The sequence below is a fragment of the Procambarus clarkii genome, chromosome 68 (genome assembly GCF_040958095.1).
Source record: "Procambarus clarkii isolate CNS0578487 chromosome 68, FALCON_Pclarkii_2.0, whole genome shotgun sequence".
Lineage (NCBI taxonomy): Eukaryota > Metazoa > Arthropoda > Malacostraca > Decapoda > Cambaridae > Procambarus > Procambarus clarkii.
Genome location: NC_091217.1, coordinates 4,860,487 through 4,880,955, shown reverse-complemented (window position 1 = coordinate 4,880,955; position 20,469 = coordinate 4,860,487). Strand labels below are relative to the sequence as shown.

At 40.9% G+C, this 20,469-nt stretch overlaps 3 protein-coding genes across 3 annotated transcripts; all 3 read left to right on the top strand.

Moving 5' to 3' along the window:
* The first annotated feature begins 769 nt into the window (after positions 1 to 769).
* Positions 770 to 12,144, top strand: LOC123774790 (4-hydroxy-2-oxoglutarate aldolase, mitochondrial). Its single transcript, XM_045769399.2, has 8 exons — positions 770 to 1,215; positions 2,290 to 2,424; positions 3,733 to 3,830; positions 6,830 to 6,914; positions 7,766 to 7,845; positions 8,786 to 8,882; positions 9,932 to 10,065; positions 10,525 to 12,144. The coding sequence occupies exons 1-8, from the start codon at positions 951 to 953 to the stop codon at positions 10,672 to 10,674; spliced, it is 1,044 nt and encodes a 347-aa protein (XP_045625355.2). The 5' UTR covers positions 770 to 950; the 3' UTR covers positions 10,675 to 12,144.
* Positions 12,145 to 16,182: 4,038 nt separating this feature from the next.
* LOC123774792 (zinc metalloproteinase nas-4-like) lies at positions 16,183 to 17,430 on the top strand. Its single transcript, XM_045769401.2, has one exon. It carries the CDS (start codon positions 16,209 to 16,211, stop codon positions 17,382 to 17,384), a length of 1,176 nt encoding a protein of 391 aa, XP_045625357.2. The 5' UTR covers positions 16,183 to 16,208; the 3' UTR covers positions 17,385 to 17,430.
* Positions 17,431 to 18,503: 1,073 nt separating this feature from the next.
* On the top strand, positions 18,504 to 19,801 carry LOC123774791 (zinc metalloproteinase nas-4-like). Its single transcript, XM_045769400.2, has one exon. It carries the CDS (start codon positions 18,535 to 18,537, stop codon positions 19,753 to 19,755), a length of 1,221 nt encoding a protein of 406 aa, XP_045625356.2. The 5' UTR covers positions 18,504 to 18,534; the 3' UTR covers positions 19,756 to 19,801.
* The last annotated feature ends 668 nt before the right edge of the window (positions 19,802 to 20,469 follow it).

Genomic DNA, 20,469 nt, shown 5'->3' with positions numbered 1-20,469 from the left:
CATAAAAGATAGTATAGCGGTCCACTATTATTTACAGCGGTTCACGTTTTCGACTCACATTCAGGGATCCTGGATTCATATCCATGTTATGAGATGATAACAAGTTCGCGACAAGAGTTAAGACTGATAGAATGCCAGAATATCTATACGAAATTGAGAAATGGGATGAGAAATAGCTAAAGGTCATATCTTAAATAACATTAACGATCAAAGAACGGTGGATAACAGCTCATGCATAAATCTGCCTGACAAGACGAAGCAGATCAAGAGAATAAGACTACAGAGTAAGGTCTTCCACAGTGCTTGTACTTAAGCTTGAGTGAACAACTTGATGCTTTTGTTTGGAACAAAAAAAAATAGCTTGCAACGTATTCGAGTTGCCAGCACGGAATTTTGACAATGTAGCTGTAAATCAAGATCCATTTTGATATTAATTTACTGTTAATGTCTTCTTTTAATTGTCTTTCATTTTGATAGAGTTCTTAGTTAACTCATTAGTTTAAAACGGGGAAATAATGAAGGGAATTTGACAAAATATGGCGCCATAGTAACAAGAGGAGATAACAGGTTGGCAACTCGAGAAATAGTGCATATTTTTTCCCCAAGATGAACACGGTAAATGTTACAGTTATCGCATACAAGCATGGCGAGAAAATTATAAGGCCATTAAAACACATATTTTTGCTCAAACTTAACTAAAAGGTCAATTTTGCGGAGTTAAATCGATTATTCCAATCAAAATATTTGGAAATTATTCAAGTTTGGAGCCGGGCACGTGTGCGGCCTCTCCCAAACACACGTAAACAAACACGTGTTTGTACCACGTGTGTAAAGCACGTGTCAGAACTTGCAACACGTGGTGCAGACACGTATAGTGGTGAGGTGGAGGAGGGTCGTCGTGGGTCCTGGGGTAAGGAGGAGGTCGAGGACCCCAGGACGGTCCAAGGTCCATGAGAGATGAGCGCCTGGCATCTTCAGTCTGCATCATGGCACTGTTTGGGAGGAGTGTGGCCAGCAGGGTGTGGCAGAGTGTGGCCTCACGGGGGCCACACCAGCGCCTGCTGTCAGTGTCAGCCCCTACCTCAGGCCAGGCTGGAGGTGTGGACCTGAGAGGGGTCTTCCCCCCCATACCAACCCCCTTCAACCCAGATGAGACCATCGCATACGACAAGTTGGCCTCCAACCTCGCCATATGGAACAAGATTCCGTTCAGAGGTGAGGAAATGATCAATACTGTATGTTGCTAAATATACATGCATACATTTTGTTTGTACTTACCTGCTTAAAATTATGGGTTAGATTAAAGACCTGCCCGAAACACTGTGGGTACTACTGACTTTACAAGATTGTAAATACTATGCTATGTATTTTCACAAACCAAATGTACCTTCTTGTATATAAAGAAATAAATAAAATAAATAAATTGTATATTGATACATTTTTTCCATTTGTGATTGGTTCCAATATCACAATGTATAATATTAATCTCTGCCCGAAACGCTGTACGTATTAATGACTTCTGGCATAGTATGTACTAGCTCTATCTAGAAATCCAACATTTTGTTTGTAACTCATTTTGAAGGTATGTACTTTTACCAGAATAATCATTTATTTATTTATTTTTACTTGATTATGCTATTTTTTTTTATTCTGTTCTATTTGTTTAACATTTTGAAAGCCCACAGTCTCTTGTGACCCCAGTGGAAACACCTTTGCCCTGCACTTAGTGAGCGATTTGGTCTGGGTTCATATCCTGGCCAGGGGGGAAAGCTGCCGAAGCAAAGGTGGATGTCTTCAAGATGCAATTAAATAAGGTTCTGCAAGAAGTGACAGACCAATTGAGGTATAGGAGATATGTGGGTCTGCAGGATGCACCAGACAACAGTCTAGTAGACCAAGTTGTCACAATCAGTCCTGGCCTCAGGCCAGCCTCAGGGACCAGAACAACTCCTGGAACCCTCTCCAGGTAAACTCCAGGAAGGGAAAGCTCTTAGTCTGCTAATAGGAGCTAGAGGTTATCTGTTCTTTTTCCTGTATATAAAAAAAAGACACAGAAAAGGGTCAAAGGTGAGAATTCATTATTACACCTTAGTCTTTATCTTATATCTTTTCCAGAATATATTATATCGACCACTACATTTATATTACTTATTGCAGATATTAATACAACTCTTTTCAGGATTCTTTAATACATACACACACTATTGTATTAATTTTCTTGGTTAATATTTATTTTATTTTGAATCAGTATAATTGAAGCCTGTTTAGTTTAACATGATTATCTTGCAGGATTGGTAGTGGAAGGCAGCAATGGAGAATATGTATACCTAACTCGAGAAGAACGAGTGGAATTGGTGAAACGTGTCCGTGAATTTCTTCCAAGAAACTCAGACAAACTAATATTAGCTGGCTCAGGATGTGAATGTGAGTGCCTTTAATGCAAAGTAATTATTTTTTACTAATTCAGATTTAGAATTAATCGCAAAAATTTTGTACATGGGCTCCTATGCATTGATATGAAAATAATGAATTTAAAATAAATTGCAATACAGTACAGTACTGTAAAATACTGTATTTTGGTTTCATTGTTGATGACAGAAATCCTGTTAAACTTATCAAGGTCTCACTAGGCCAATGACATGACCTTTTCCATGATGCAACCCATAATAGTTGCCTAACTCCTGGGTACCTATTTGCTACTAGGTGAACAGAGGCATATAAGGTGACGAAAGGTGGGGAGCCGGTCGGTCGAGCGGACAGCACGCTGGACTTGTAATCCTGTGGTCCTGCGTTCGATCCCAGGCGCCGGCGAGAAACAATGGGTAGAGTTTCTTTCACCCTATGTGCCTGTTACCTAGCAGTAAAATAGGTACCTGGGTGTTAGTCAGCTGTCACGGGCTGCTTCTTGGGGGTGGAGGCCTGGTCGAGGGCCTGGCCGAGGGGACACTAAAGCCCCGAAATCATCTCAAGAATCTCAAGATAACCTCATGCCCTGTCTGGGAATCGATCTTGGATCCATCGGTTGGGAGCCAACTGCTCTGACCACTGCGTAGCATTTGCAGCATGTGTAAAGATGACGGCTGCATAAGAAAGATTACATTTGTAACTGTATACAGTATAAGAAATTCTTTAGAAGTAATTTTTCTTTCTATAGGATAATAAAAAAATCATTATAGTGTGTATAGTTTTTAAGAACTTAAAATCATATAAATTCCATTTAACGATTAGGATTACTGTATAATTAAATAGCAGTTGTCCATTAATGGTTCTTTCATTTGTAGATATTCATGGAGTGGGATGACTGTATTCATATATTTAATCTGTAAACTGGCTTTCAAGAAGCTTCAGAATAATGTACTATACATAAAAAATGTGTGAAGATAGAATAAGGTAATTGATGGGAAGGTAACATCTAGAGTCTTCTTCTAATACTGCATATATTAAATTCAAGATAAATTCCATATGAAGTTTGGCTATCATTAAATGAAGCAGTCACCACCTGCATATTATGGAAAAGTAATTGGTTAAAAACAAAACCCTCAGAAAGCATTATAAATATATGTCTACTCTATTAAAAATCATAGTACTGTATACTGGCAGCAGTACAGTTAATTATTGACAGACATAATTTTTAGGCAACTCTTTTTAAGGATGCAGTTATTGAACAATACAATGAATAATAATTTTTCCTGGTTAAATTTTTAGTCCTGACGTGATTTGTCTAACCCTCAGCTACACGAGATACTATCTCCATGACACAAAATATGGCTGCAGCCGGGGCTGATGCAGTAATGGTTGTCACTCCAAACTATTATAAAGGAAGCATGAAGGTAAGAATCTTTCAAGGCAAGTATGAAATTGATATAGTAATCAATTACCAAGAAAGCATATGTAGGCCTTTGGGCTATGAGGACAAGCAGCCTCACAGACCAACCAGGGAAGGCTGGCCAGAGGCCAAGCTCTCGAAATTGCAAGCAGGTAATCAACAGTTATGGTGGTTACAAAGGAGCAAGATCAATGATGTTAGGTTAGGTTAGGTTATGATAATGGGGTTCGATGTTAGATGTAGAATATCTCCCAAAATATTTAATTCCTTGGATTAGCTTTTAAGATAAAAAATGGTTAATTATGATGGAAGAAACAGCTGTCACATACTAATAAAGCAATGGTTAAGGGCCATCAACCTGCATCCACATTTGCCTTTTTAAGCTAGTTTAACCTTTGAAGTACAGTACAGTGTACTGATATGTTAGGGGTCTCGGTTCACTCTTGATGCACAATTGGAATTCCGGGTGGAATGGAAATGGGTGGGCACGTTTCCTTTCATCTAATGCCTCTGTTGATCAAGCAGTAAATTGATACCCAGGAGTTAGTCAGCTTGTTGTGGGGTTGCATCCTGGGGAGGGTCAGTAGTTCAACCTTGGGTGTGTGTGTGTGGGTATGTATGTATGTATGTATGTATGAAATATAGATAGATACCACCTAATCTAATCAACCTACCAAAAGACAATGTGGATATTTGTGAGCTGCTACTTTTCACAGTACCCCTTATTTTGTACTTTGGGGACCATAGCATACAAAATTAGGCTTTTTAGTTGAAAGGATGAGTTGCTCCATCAGGGAGAAGTCATAGCAGATGTTTCTCCATCTATTACAAGACCAGCCAAACCTTTCACTCTTTCAAGCTCATTTTTATCCCCCCCCCCCAACCCTTTCTCTTAGGTAGTGTTCCACTTTGCCCTTCCAAGGTATTGTTTATCTGCCTTGACCATATAGTTCCCTTGTTTCCACTTTGTGCACCCTTCCTGTTAAACGAGCTTCAGGCATCCTATTAACGTGTCCATACCAGTACTCGACATTTCATTCTCTTGTTCCTTTCACTCATTATACATCTCTAATGTACACCATTACTATATCATTCCCACATACAGTGGATTCTTATATAACGTACATTTATATAGCACAATTTTCATTTAAATTACACACACACTATTGCACACTAACAGTTGTGCATGCATTCACTGCATGCACACTTGTTCACTCCAGCAAAGAGAGCCAAGGACTTGGCTACCATCTCGGTTCACACTCGTACACTCTCTCACTCAATTTATCACTCGCATCACTGCCACAAACTCACCAACTTTGGACACCAACTCAAAAACAAGCACACACAGTGGTAGACAGTTGGAACAAGTTAAGTGAGAAGGTGGTGGAGGCCAAAACCATCAGTAGTTTCAAAGCGTTACATGACGAAGCGTACTGGGAAGACGGATGCAAGACCCACAACCATAGGTCTCATCCTCTAATTACACTTACATAAGTACACTTAGGTAATTACACTATAATTAAATAAAGGTAACCCTGCCATGTACAACATTGTTATCTCTGGGAGCATAACCTTATGTTTCCTCATATATTATTCAGCTAATATAGCACATTTTTATGTAATACTATTCATCCAGGAATGTAATTACAGTGGTATGTAAAGGTCAACTGGTAGGGATGTGTGTGTGTGTGTGTGTACTCACCTAGTTGTACTCACCTAGTTGTGTTTGCGGGGGTTGAGCTCTGGCTCTTTGGTCCCGCCTCTCAACCATCAATCAACTGATGTACAGATTCCTGAGCCTACTGGGCTCTGTCATATCTACATTTGAAACTGTGTATGGAGTCAGTGTGTGTGGAGTATGTGTGTATGTGTATGTTAAATAAATAGTGTAAATTAAGTAATTAATTATTGTGTGGTATCAGCGGCTGGACTGATATCTCAAGACAAAATCCAGAGATTTTGGTAATAAAAGGAACTGGCTTTATTTGTAGTAAAGGAGTAATATATTGATTTATTAAAATTAACAGCTTTTTAGCCCATTATCATTAATCAGCATATGTAAAATATAACTGATAATATTTTTGAAAAGAAATTAATATGTTGATAAAAATAGAAACTTTAAGGTTACTTTAAGGTTACTTTAAACTTTCTTCGAGCTTTTTTACTCAACATTTCTCGATTATTTCGTGCAAAATCTCACCAGATGTATTCGTCTATATGATAATTAAACATAGTGGATAAGAAAAGTAATAATTCCACATACAATCCGTATTATTTTAATAGGCGTCATGATGTCCTATTTTTGGGAATGGGAAGCCTGTTAGGTTTAGTGTGATGCTGTTACAGGTGCGGCCGACAACTGACTTTCATCAGGATACAATCCACAACACTTGCTCGGCTCCTGGGAGCTTATTTACTGCAAGGTTAACATAGGTATTAGCACATGTATGTGAGTGAGTTTGATTAGGTATAAATAAGAGCTGCCTCGCATAGGCTAGCAGGCCTTGTGCCATTTCATATACGGTATAGGGTCTTCGTAGTATAGTTAGGTTCGTTCTCAACTTGCAGTTGGGAATCCTGGGTTTCAATCCCAGTTGGGACAGAAATGGTTGGCACATTTACTTTCACCTAATGCCAATGTTCACCTAGTAGTAAATAGGTACCTGGGAGTTAGTCACCTGTTGTGGGGCTGCATCCTGGGGAGGGTCAGTGTATACAGTATATACACATAGGCTGCCTGTCGCTGACAAAAGGAATTATTGTTATATGAGATTGGGCAAGGCTAGGCTTGGTTTGGTTCATTTTAGGTAGGTCATTATTAGGTTAGTCAAGCATATGTTAATAATTTATGGAACAATTTTGATATTAAAGGAGAAAATGATGGTTTACAGAATAAAGTGAATGATTATTATTTTTATTTTGGTTTTGTGTTCATGTAATATTAAGATAAATTAATGCCTTCACTCCCATAAATCCTTATAGCCTTTTCTGCCATCATTCCAGGACAAAGCTCTTCATGCTCATTTTACCGCAGTGGCTGACAACAGTCCTGTCCCTATCATCCTCTACAGTGTTCCTGTCTTTACAGGTACTGTAGCATGGCTTATAGTGTTGCTAACATTACTTTGGGGGAATTAGTCTTTCAAGTCACACTATCGATGTTTTTTATTTGAATATGGGGATTTTTTTTTTTTTTTATTTTCAATGTCAAATCATGCATTCCCAGACACCTCTGTGTTAAAATGTAGTGTTGTGTAATAATCTGGTGCAGAAAATAGGATGCAGGCACAATGAAATCACAAAAACATAATCAATCTCTGAATAAATATATTAATAAGGCTGTATGATGGAATACGAAATTAGTCTTAGATGGAATTAGTCTTGAAAGACTAATTCCCACAAAGTAATGTTAGCAACACTTACGATTCTTCGCGGCAGGGGATCGTATTCCAGGGACCTGCCCGAAACGCTACTCGTACTAGTGGCTGTACAAGAATGTAACAACTCTTGTATATATCTAAAAAAAAAAAAAAAAAAAAAAAAAATAGAACTTGTGGACACCTTGGGCACATGCTCTGTCAACTGAACCATAACTGGCAAAAATAGGATGCATTCCAGATACAGTTGTTTGTGGTTAGTAATAAAGGAAAATTGGACAAGGATACAATTATAAAAATGTTTAAAAAATAATTATTAAAGACAAGAATTAGCTTGTATATTTTTCCAAAATTTTAAGCTTATTTTTCTGATCAGCCAGGGCTGTTGTGGCCTGTGAGATGCAACTAACAATACCCTTACTGATTAGGTTAATAGATTTACTGATCAGGCCTTACTAATTGGAAAAATTATGAAATTTTGTAATTAAAGACATCTTGAATGCATTATGAAATTAATTAAATTTTCTTGCATAAAGTTCTAATTACAGTTCTTCTTTTTCAGTGATTGATTTGGGCCTTGATGTAATAGTTGATCTTGCCAATCATCCCAACATCATTGGTATAAAGGAGAGCAGTGGAGATGTAAGCATTTTCTTTAAGAATATTCTGGCTGTGGACGATTAGGTCGCAATAATGTGGCTGAATATATTAAGACCAAACTCATCATGATGAGATGGAGTAAAGACCATTTGCTTTGTCATTTCTCCATCTTCTGATGTGTGCGGTCATCATGCTCTCTCTGCTCTGCGAAAGTGAAATTTACAAGAATGAGAAGCGAGAATGCTATTGTACTCTAAATTTTGATACTGTATCATTCATTCATTTTATCGTACACTTATAGCATTACTATAGGGGAGTACCTGGCTTTGACCAGGTCTCTCTTCACCTCTTTTTTTTTTTCCTCCTCATCTATTCCCTAATCCCCCATCTCCTCTGTAACATTCTCCTCCCCTCTCCCTCTTTCCTTCCCTTTCCAATATCTCTCAGAAAAAATTAAATCATACAACAAAGCACTGAAAAACTGCTGAAGAATTCTCCAGAGAACACTTCACTAATTATAAACTTGACTATGAAAATTGCAGGGAACTAGCTGTAGTTACCAATATTTCTTAGTGTGGCACCTGGACCTACCCAAACTGGTCTATGACACTTATACCTCTCATGTGTCGTCTTGAAAAGTTGGGTGAGTCTAGCCCCAAGCCTCTGGTCTCCAACCTCAGATAGATAAATACAGATTCTCATTCATAAATATAACAAGATAAACAAGTAACACCATATTTCAGCAATCGTCAACAGCAGCATCACACTGCTTCATAGAACCAGGTGTCCACTGCTCCAGTAATTTATCACAATTAAATTACTACCTCCTTATAAATCTTTTCCTCACAGATTTGTCTCTTGTATCCCATGCATTGTTCACACTTTCCTCACTCACCATGTCTGTCCACCAGTTTCCTCTCTAACTCGTATTCTCAAATACTCTCTTCATTCATTATATTGATCAACAAAAGATTCATTGCAGATCACAAAAATTGGCAGCATAATACAAGAGACTAAGGATGCTGACTTTAATGTGATGGCTGGATCTGCAAGCTATCTTCTAGCAACTTTACAGATAGGTGAGATGTGAATGTTTGGTTCACACATTTGTTATGATATTGCAGTCTATCGTAATATTACTTGGCCTCTGAGGGTTATGCAAACAACATAACATAACATGTAAACAACATGAAACACTGCAAGGGAGTATTTCATTTATGTTAGGATATATAAATTAATCTAATGAGGTTGATATCAGATTGAATCTGCATATTTGGGCATTATTTTGATCAAGGATTGTAGAGCTCTATCATATCCATCAGTGATAGATTCTCTATTGTTGCTTGTCCAGCTAGACAACTGTGTGTGTCCAGTGTGTGTGAAAGTGTGCCCAGCTCACAACTGTTTGTGAGTGCAGCTTCAAGACAATTTATAATTGAAATTGAAATAAGTTTATTGAGGTAAAATACACACAAAGGGATGAGGTAGCTCAAGCTATTCTCACCCTGTTCAATACATCGTGTTAATACATACATAGACACACATCACAAACAATAAACATATTACCAAACATTCTGAGAGATAAACATCTACATTTCCTATTTATAATAGTGTGTTAGTGGTAGACTTCTGAACATCACTTTAAAGAAGCGTGTTATTTCAGTGACTGCTGCTTAGAGCTACACACAGCACTATAAGAAACCTTAGACCACTATATACACTCACCAGTACAAAATTAACTATTTTTTGTATGATACAATACTCCTGTATATGTTTACTGTTAAAAAATATTTTCATTAATAATTTATTGAACATAAGTGCTCAGCAACATTTATATAAAATCATTCTTTTTCTTTCACATTATCATAGCTATTATGAATACCGTTTAATATATTATAAGCTCTGTAATAATTGCTCAAAATCCCTCAATACCAATATTAATGCTACATAATGCATTTTATTTTTAATTAAAAATTGGGTGAATTTTTGTTCACATATCAAGGACCTATATTTTACCGATTTCTAATCCTTGGTAAACAGGAAATGCAAAAGTGGACCAAGTATTGAAATGTTTCATTAACTGTAACTTTACCACAAATATTCAACTAACACTTAGGGTGTACTTCAGGTGGCGTTGGAGGTGTTTGTGCTCTTGCGAATGTGCTTGGGGAAGCTGTGTGTGAGCTTCACAGGCTAACAGTTAATGGGAACATTACTGATGCTGTTCAGCTGCAGAAGAAACTTATTGCTCCAAATTCTGCAGTATGTAAACATTAATGGAATTTTTCTGTAATATTTATTTCATTGATGTTTCTCTAAACAAATAGTGCTTTCTGTCTTTTGCATATATTGAGCCAACCATTCATAATTTTGGCTTCTCCTAAAATCCTTGACCAACCACTTGGACAGGACGGAAGAGCGGCAGTCTCGTTTCATGAAGGTCGGCGTTCAATCCCCGACCGTCCAAGTGGTTGGACACCATTCCCTTTCCCCATCCCATCCCAAATCTTTATCCTGACCCCTTCCAAGTGCTATATAATCTTATTGGATTGGTGCTTTCCCCTGATAATTCCCTCCCTACTAAAATTCTTAAATTCAGCATAACCTGCTTAATCGCAAATAATAACTGATAAGCCACTTTGGTGTAGCATAAATTATATTAATCTCACTTTACTGTAATTTTTAATCAGTAATTTATTTTTCTCTGCTTCTTCTCTGCAGGTTACCAAGACTTTCAGCATTGCAGGTCTGAAGCAAGTCATGGACTGGAGAGGTTTCTATGGTGGTCCTCTGCGTGCTCCTCTACAGCCGCTGTCTACCCAAGAGGCTGCTAAACTCCGTAAAGTCTTTGAAAATTCCGGCTATCTCTGAGCAGTGGTTTAGTGGAGCTCATTCTGGTGTGGGAATAAGTGTTTTCAATGTGATATATCTTGTAATTGTCCATAAGGGCCTCTGTTTTAATGGTTTTTGGTATGAAATTGGCTTAATTACTTTTGATATGACATTAGTTTTAATACTATTGTAGTGACAATGAATTGAATGTTTTGACATGATGCAAATTCTAATACTTGTTTACATTAAAATAATTGTTGCACATATAACATGCAACCATGCTCAGATTTGATTGTTAAATATTACACCTTGAAAATATATTCCTTAGCATAAAATATTTAGACATACAGTTCTTGTATATGAAATGTTTAGAAAAGTTAGAAATGCACTTTAATAATCAAGGTGTATATGTTATTAAATATATGTATGTACAGTATATTAAAGTGTCACTGTCCCATATGTGATTTGACCTATATTAAGTCATTAAGTATAAAATAAACAAAATATATAAGGGGTACCACCTCTGGTGCAAGTGTAGGGACCCATAGCCTCGGAGAAGAAAATAAAGAGTACTCAGAGAAGACCTTGTGGATCCTTACTGAACACTTTGATATTTTATTCTACCACCCCTATTCTTTTTGTATTTGTGTATATATATCTAACTATTTTAAAATTTCATTACACAAAAAGGGTTACAACATTGGTTACATGCAAGGCTACTTGTCACAAGTTGTACAACTCCTCCAGCTCCTCAGATGGCAGGCCGGAAAAATGGATGCAGTGAGCATTTCCTCTCTGGATCGCCACACTAAGGCGCTAAAAGAGAAAATTGGCTGCTCTAGGGTCTCTAGATTATAAATATATAATATATTTCTTTTGAAGAGATAAAACATTTTATGAAAAAAAAACTGGACAATTTAGTAAAACACTTCCTATCTGTGGATTAGTTTGGCTACTTGGTAAAATCATGCTCAACTTTCACTATGGGCTACCAATATGCATTCATGAGTGTGCTTGTATGTGAGCTTTCACATCATTTATGTATTATTATTATACAGTAATTATTGTATATTATACATCAAATAAATTGTGTGCTTTTAGGAATAACTACAATATTGAATTACTCTTTATGAAAAATTATAACTAGTTTACATAATGACAATATTTAACAAAAAAATTTTATATATAACAAATTATCCAATAAAGTGGTGTATACTTGTTATAAAGAAAATATATATAATTTTTCATTAGCTTATTTGAGCTGAGTTAACACTTCATAAGCTGACTTGTATGTTGCCAATAGTTTTGTAAAACACATTACGATACCTGTTGTCAATGACTATGGATACTGTAGACAAAATTTAATGTTATGTACCTTGTGGCTGAAGGATTTGTGAGTGTTTTCCTCGTGCAGATACAGTACAGTATATCATTAAGTTCATTAACCCCTGCACTGCGCACCATCACATTCCTGTGGAGCACCGAAAATAAATTGTTTCAAAAACATTATTTTTTCTTTTGGTATTGTTAATTAACACCCAGGAAGTACAAAAGTCTCTATCTCTTGTAGTTTAGCCATAGTTGCCTGGAGACGTTGCATTTTTTTTTTAATTAGTTGAGTTGCCACATGGGAATAACTTTGTTGATGTACTTTCAATGTTTCTCATGTAACGTACGATTATATTACGTTGTTGGGTAGAGTAGAAACACAGTGTTTAGTGAGTTTCATATTTATTTAATAATCCTGGATGCAGCAGTGTTGTAGACGTTGAGACGGAGCTTGGAGCAGAACAGAGAGCCGAGTGTGGCCGGAGTCGCAGAGCTCATGTGGGAGAGCGTTGTAGCTGGATGCGGTCCTAGTCTGCTTCCTGTTCTGTGTTGAAGTTGTAGCGTCTTGGAGACGATTAGAATTGTACACACCGAGAGCTATATTCTTGACTGGAAATTGTACTGTTTGCTATTCGATTGATTGATGAAGATTAAGCCACCCAAAAAGTGGCATGGGCATGAATAGCCTGTAAGTGGTGGCCCTTTTGAGCCATTACCAGTATCAATAGCTGATACTGGAGAGTTGTGGAGGTGCAACTGCACCCTGCGGGAGATGTCTCCCGTGTTTGCTATTCTCAAATCGCTTGCTTATATACAGTGACTACACCTCACAATGAGATAGGAGGGTGGAAAAACCGTTACCTGTAAATAGGGATAGGACTATAGCTTGTGTAATTAGTGCTAATTAGTTATGCCATTAAGATGATGAGATAATGAAGTGAATATAAGTTTACTCGCTACACTCACATTTATTTAGTTTTCTGTGGGGAGCCCCTACGGCTCTGGAGCTATTGGACTGATATGCGATATATTAGTCTGGGACATCAGTCGATGGAATTCAGTATACAAGGGACCAAGGCCTGAACCTGGCCCCCATCAGAGAGGCAAAGGAAGCACTGGCCTATAGAAGCCCCCCATGTAGTTTTGGGCATTCCATATCTGCCATTGACCGGCGTTGGCACCCAGAAAGGTAGGCATAAAAAACAAACTCCACTTGGTAAAAAAGTACGACCAAAAACCGAACAGGGAGGCAGAACTCACCCTGCAACTTAAGAAAACGAGCAAACATCACACACCACTGCCATGCTGCCTTTCTGCGTAGCTCCCTTTCCCCTTTCGTGAGGGGGAGGGGAAACCCTGGACTCTCAGCGGGATACCCAAGCCATCCAGTTCATTGACTGATGTGCTCAGGGGCGGACGTCGACTCTGGCCTCAGATTCTAAGCAGTGTTTACCTTCGTGTCCTCTGCTGTTTATGGTGTGGTGGCCAGGTGTACCTGAAGTATACAGGAGCTGCATGCTCTTGGGGCAGCCTTCCCTAAGTGCCCTGTGAGTATTACTGATGGCCTGCCCCGATCAACACCCAGGTGCAGCCCCCGCCTGCACAGACCGTCTCACCGAAGAAAGAGAAGGATCAGAATAGGCAACAAGATGTAGTGGCAGAGGACAAAAATTGAGCCACAGCATCCAGAGGGAGAAAAGGGAGGGAGGGAGAAAGGAGAGGCCTTCCGCCTCTCCTTTCTCCCTCCCTCCCTTTTCTCCCTCTGGATGCTGTGGCTCAATTTTTGTCCTCTGCCACTACATCTTGTTGCCTATTCTGATCCTTCTCTTTCTTCGGTGAGACGGTCTGTGCAGGCGGGGGCTGCACCTGGGTGTTGATCGGGGCAGGCCATCAGTTAAGTCAGTGGCCGGACCGAAAGTGCTTCCTGTGACTGAAGGAGTCACAGGAAGAAGCAGTTAGCGTCTGGTTGGGGCCGTGGTCGCTCTGCTCACAAGGTGGCGTCTCGGTTCGTGGTGGCCCTTTTGCGGTTGGCCCGTTGATGGGATGTTCAGCCAGCCTGGTTTGCCAACATTTGGTCTCGCGATTTTGGGGCTTTTCAGGTCGTCACTGTCGGCCTTCGATGGAGTTGTTTGGATCCAGCCTCTTTTCTGGGGCTCGGGTCTCTCTGGGTCGGGACATATGACCCATCTTCATCTACAAACAACCTTTACACTGTAACCATCTAAACTACACACGACCACCCTCATTACTTCCTCTCCATATCTCCATCAAGTCATCGGTTGGGTGGCTTCGGGGGTTGAGAAACTGAAACATCTCTTCGGTGGGCTTCCTGCCCTTTTCCAGCCTGAACTGGGATTCTCTGGCTCATTCTTAATCGGTCACAGTTGAACCAGTTTATCCCTTGCCCCCTCTTTCTGGATGACCATTTTGTCCCAGGACCATCTCGCACTCGCGGCGGGCGCATTCATGATTTCCCAGGACCTGCAGAACTCGTACTGGCACGTTCCTTTACATTCGAGATTCTAGGGATTGGTTAGGGGTTGTAGTGGGAGGGTCAGGTTTACTGCTTCTGGGTCCACCCGTTTGGTCTGAATCAGTCACTAAACGTTTTCATGCTCTTGACCCGGGTCATGGTGACGCGTCTTTCATTCCTAGGCCGGCCACACACGTGCAGTTTTAACTGACAGTTATGACTGTTCAGTTATAATTGTCACAGTTCAAACTGACGTCAGTTAAAAATGAAATGCACACACACACACACACAGTTCAATCCCTCAGTTTTACCATGGATTCCTAGGAGTACGATCTTGCCGCTCTTGGTGTATTCTTTGTAATGCTACAAGCAAATAGAAAACTTTTAACTTTTAACTTGCCACAGGCAAGGTTCAGATCGATAGAGTTCAATGAATTCAACAATCACTAGGTTTTGTTTACGTGCCATCTCAAATTGCACTCACCGCTACCACCTGTAGAAATGAGAAGTTGAGAACTGTACAGTTACGAATCCCCATACACGTTCAGTTCAGTTACTCCTTTCAGTTAAAAATATGGAATATTGCATTTGTCGCAGTTTAACTGTACAGTTCTGTTGAACTGACGAAATGAGCAACTGAGATACCCACACACGTGCAGTTTTAACTGACAGTTTTAACTGAACAGTTATAACTGTCAGTTAAAACTGCACGTGTGTGGCCGGCCTTAGGTGTTTGAGTTCTGGTCTACCTCGACTGTCTGGTGTGGGCTCCCAGCTGGTCTGCATGTCTGCTAGTCAGAAATTTCGTTCTTTTTCAGCTTGCCGGGTTCGGGTTACTGGTGAATTGGCAGAAGCTCTAGTTGGTTCTGGCGCAAGTTCAGACTTATTTGAGCCACGTTTGGGACACTCGGTCGGCTTCGCTTTCCTTGTCTCCAGTGGCCTAGTCCCACTTGTTCGTGTTGAGTTGGTACCAGACGAATCTGCAGTTGCTCGAGCAGCTGTGCTGGAGCCTCAACTTTGCCCTTCTTGTGTATCGTTTGAGCAGGGTTTGGCTTCGGGGGTTGCTCTGGTTTCTCTGGAGCAGCCCTATCGCCACTGCTTCGACCGCTGGGTGCGGAATCCAATAGCCCTGCATTGACTGTGTCGCCGGCTTCCTCTTCGGTTCTTTTCGGGGTTCAGTCCCCTGGCGCCTTCTTCCGCCCTCCTTTGACGTCTTCACAGACACCTCTGTGAAGACGTTACAAAGGCGTTGGTAACGTTCTTTCATTATTCTTAAAGGCCTTGCATCATGGATCTCACAGATATTGCCTCATATGGATATCACAGGTAATTCAGTGCTCTATCATTTATTGCTACGTATATATTACATGTCTTGCAGCGTAGCTATTACCGAGCATTATACCGGTAGTACATGTACCAACATTTTCCTCAAGTAGGCTCTGTCAATAGCAACCATTTGGTTTCCCATTGTCGGGGACAGGAAACCTGTACTCATTGAGACAACTGCTGACGCTCTCCAGGATGCAACCCACAACAGTTGCCTAGGTCCCGAGTACCTTATTTACTGGTACGTGAAAGAAAATGTTGCCCAAACGTCTCTGTCCTGCAATGAGACTCGAACCCTGAAATTCTGTGCTGTCGACGTCGACGAGCACTGCGCCTTGAGACTCTTGTTACCTCCAGTTTAATCTATAATTATCTGTCATTTCAATTTTAATCTGAAAAGCTTACCAAATTTGGTTATTTTAAATTATATAAATATTTATTGCATATGATATATATGCATAAATTTGCGATGTTGGTGAACAAGTTGGTGGTGGTCGCCTGGGCGGCAGTGTTGGTTGGTCTCGGGACAGCCGCTCCTGCAGGCGGCTCCTCCCTCGTCTTGATGGACCACACGCAGGACAGCCGCCTCCAGGACGGCCGCCTCCAGGACGACCGCCTCCAGGACGGCCGCCTCCAGGACGGCCGCCTCCAGGACAGCCGCCTCCAGGACAGCCGCCTCCAGGACGGCCGCCTCCAGGACGCCCGCATCCAGGACGTCCGTTTCCAGGACACCCTCCCTCTGGACGACCGCCTACAGGAGAGCTTTTCCAGAGACAACCTCAAGCCCCTCAGTGACGAACGATCAAACGAAAAAGAAGCAAAAAAGAGGAAAAAAACGCAAGGAGAAAAAGAAAAACGATACATGGCACGGTATCTCAAAAAACGCTGGCCAGAAAATGTGATCCCGGTAATGATAGACAAAGAACGTCCCCCTCTGAAAGAGGAGATGGTGCATGAAGGGATTGCCATGTTCAATAAATTAACGTGTCTTTATTTCTACAACACGACTGACACGGACGAGTACTACTTGAGGATCACCTCTAGAAGTAAAGATGGGTGTTTTGCACACCTTGGATTCCAGAACCAGGACCGCGGCTTTCAAGATGCAAACTTCTCTCCTGGTTGCTTTTACTCCATAAGCGTAATCTTACATGAGCTGTCCCACGGCCTTGGTTTCAATCATCACCAGTCTAGAGTAGATCGTGATGAGTATGTGACTATCAATTTTACAAATATTGGGAAAGGAAAAAGCCGTAGTTTCAGCAAGGTCACGGGTAAGGCAGACTACCTGAGTACACTGGGTCTTCCCTATCAATACAACAGCGTCATGCATTATTCCATCTATGCCTTCACCAAGGGCAGCGAGTTTGGATCCACTATAACACTCAACAGGGACTTTCCTGGGGAACCGGGAAAAGGTAATGGCTTTGCTCGTATAGATGTTGCAAGCATCAATCGTTATTACGAGTGCTGGGACTATTACTTGGGCGACGACATCCCCGGCTCTGTGCCCTACGCCGACTTCCACGCTTTTTTCATGAGACCAAAACGTAGACGCAGGAAATCCACTGAAGCCCTCAGAACCTGGATATACCGTATGAGGAATAAATACTCGCAGTGATTTATATTTTATTGTGATCCGTTTTACATTGACTATTTCTTTTTTTACGAAGTGATTACCTCATTTACTTCAATGAAAACAGAAACTGAGTTTTTTTTTTTACATCTAAATATCATAGTAGATGACGAAGCATTTATCAGAATTATATCCCCCCCCCCCACTAGGCTAACACTTTTTTTAGGCTGTTATCAGTTCAGCGACGTCACTGTCGATAATGTTGAATTGGTACTGTGTGTTATTTTTGCCGTAAATATTGCCTGAATTTAACCCGTCCTTAGTGGCCTCGACGGGGACAGGAAGCCTGTGGCTTGTCAGAGATCCCTCAGTTGTCCCTAAGGATTTTTTTTATTTGGACTTGAAAATGGAGCATTTAATTAGTCAATTTAAAATTTTAGTTGAATGCATTAAATTTGCACTTACAACTTCGGCGGGTAGGTGGTTCCATTGGTTATGCTACTAGAGGGTGGTGCCCGGCGCAGCACGATTAAGGCCACATTTTTCATTATCATCGTAACCATCTTCACTACAAACAACCTTCTACACTTCTTCTACACACGACCTACCTCATTACTTTAATCGTCTTCACTACGTGCTGTCCTTTAGCCATCATCACTATAACCAATTTACCCTCTAGATATCCCAATCCCAGTCATCATCGTCACTACCTTTCCTCTCCTTCGTCAGCTTCCTTACTCTTCATTACTTTCCATCACCTTCACTACCCTACACCTTTCTACCTGTCGCCATCTTCCCTCTCCTTCTCGCACTTCCGCTTGGCCTGGACGGTAGAGCGATGTTCTCGCTTCATGCAGGTCGGCGTGTAGTTGAAGAACTCTGCAGTTGCTCGAGCAGCTGTGCTGGAGCCTCAACTTTGTCCTTCTTGTGTATCGTTATCCAGGATGCAAGCCACAACAGTTACCTAACTCCCGCGTACCATATTTACTGATACGTGAAAGAAAACGTTGTCCAAACATCTCTGTCCTGCAATGAGACTCGAACCCTGAAATTCTGTGCTGTCGACGTCGACGAGCACTGCGCCTTGTGACTCTTGTTACCTCCAGTTTAATCTATAATTATCTGTCATTTCAATTTTAATCTGAAAAGTTTACCAAATTTGGTTATTTTAATAATTTATAATTATTTATTGCATATGATTTATATGCATAAATTTGCGATGTTGGTGAACAAGTTGGTGGTGGTCGCCTGGGCGGCAGTGTTGGTTGGTCTCGGGACAGCCGCTCCTGCAGGCGGCTCCTCCCTCGTCTTGATGGACCACACCCAGGACGGCCGCCTCCAGGACGGCCGCCTCCAGGACGACCGCCTCCAGGACGACCGCCTCCAGGACGACCGCCTGCAGGACGGCCGCCTCCAGGACGACCGCCTCCAGGACGACCGCCTCCAGGACGGCCGCCTCCAGGACGACCGCCTCCAGGACGGCCGCCTCCAGGACGACCGCCTCCAGGACGACCGCCTCCAGGACAGCCGCCTCCAGGACAGCCGCCTCCAGGACGACCTCAAGCCCCTCAGTGACGAACGATCAGATAGAGAACAGGAAAAGAAAAAGAGAGCAGAAGCGAAGAAAAAAAAACAGAAACAAGTAGAAAACAAATTTATGCAACATTATCTCAAAAAACGTTGGCCAGGCCACGTGATCCGGGTAATGATAGACAAAAAACATCCCCCTCTGAAAAAGAAGATGGTGCATGAAGGGATTGCCATTTTCAATAAATTAACGTGTCTTAGATTCATCAACTCGACTGACCCGCGCAAGTACTACTTGAGGATCACCTCTCGTAAGAAAGGTATATGTTCTTCAAGCTTTGGATGCCAGAAAAAGAAGCGCGGCTTTCAAGATCTAAACCTCGATAGGAGTTGCTTCTACTCCATAAGCGTAATCTTACATGAGCTGACCCACGCTGTTGGCTTCCTGCATCACCAGTGCAGAGCAGATCGTGATGATTACGTGACTGTCAATTATACAAATATTTTAAACAAGAAACAACATAATTTCTTCAAGGACTCCGGTAATGCAGCGTTCCTGAGGACGCTGGGTCTTCCTTATCAATACACCAGCACCATGCATTATGCCAGCGATGCCTTCAGCAAGGGCAGCAAGTTTGGGTCCACTGTAAGTGTCAAAAGGAAGTTTCCTGGGAAACCGGGAATAGGTGAAGGCTTTGCTCGTATAGATGTTGCAAGCATCAATCGTTATTACGAGTGCTGGAACCATTACTTGGGCGACGACATCCCCGGCTCTGTGCCCTACGCCGACTTCCACGCCTTTTTCATGAAACCAAAACGTGGACACAGGAAATCCACTAAAGCCCTCAGCACCTGGCTTAACAGTATGAGGAAGAGATACTCGCAGTGATTTATATTTTATTGTGCTCCGTTTTACATTGACTATTTATTTTTTACGAAGTGATTACCTCATTTTTTCAATGACAACAGTTTTTTTTATGTTTTTTATGTTGTGTTTTTACATAGTAGGTTTCAGAGGCACATAATGGACTTGGGGACTGAGCCCCCAAATTCGTTCAATTTACCTAAGCAAGTTCCATTCTTGATAAGCTAGTTCTTACTTTATCAAGATTGTAGTAGATTGTAGACATGTAGATTGTTTTTGGTATCAAGGTTGTATGTCAGGTGTGAGATCCTTTGAACTCGGCACACCTCAGGGAGGAGTGTTGAGACCCACCCTGTTTAATGTACTAATGAATAAGCATTGTTTAAAAAATAGTAAGACATGGGTTGACATTTAGGGGTAAGGTATGTTACATGGAGTTAATTAGGTAGTACTTAGCTAACCAGATAGTTAAACTGGTTGAGAGAGGTACAGCCTTTGACATGATTGGAAAGGTCATTCCACATTCTGAGTCCCTTGATTTGTAGAGCATTTCTAGTTTGATTAAGTCGTACTCTTGGAATATCATTTTTTTTTTAGATATATACAAGAGTTGTTACATTCTTGTACAGCCACTAGTACGCGTAGCGTTTCGGGCAGGTCCCTGGAATACGATCCCCTGTCGCGAAGAATCGTTTTTTCATCCAAGTACACATTTTACTGTTGCGTTAAACAGAGGCT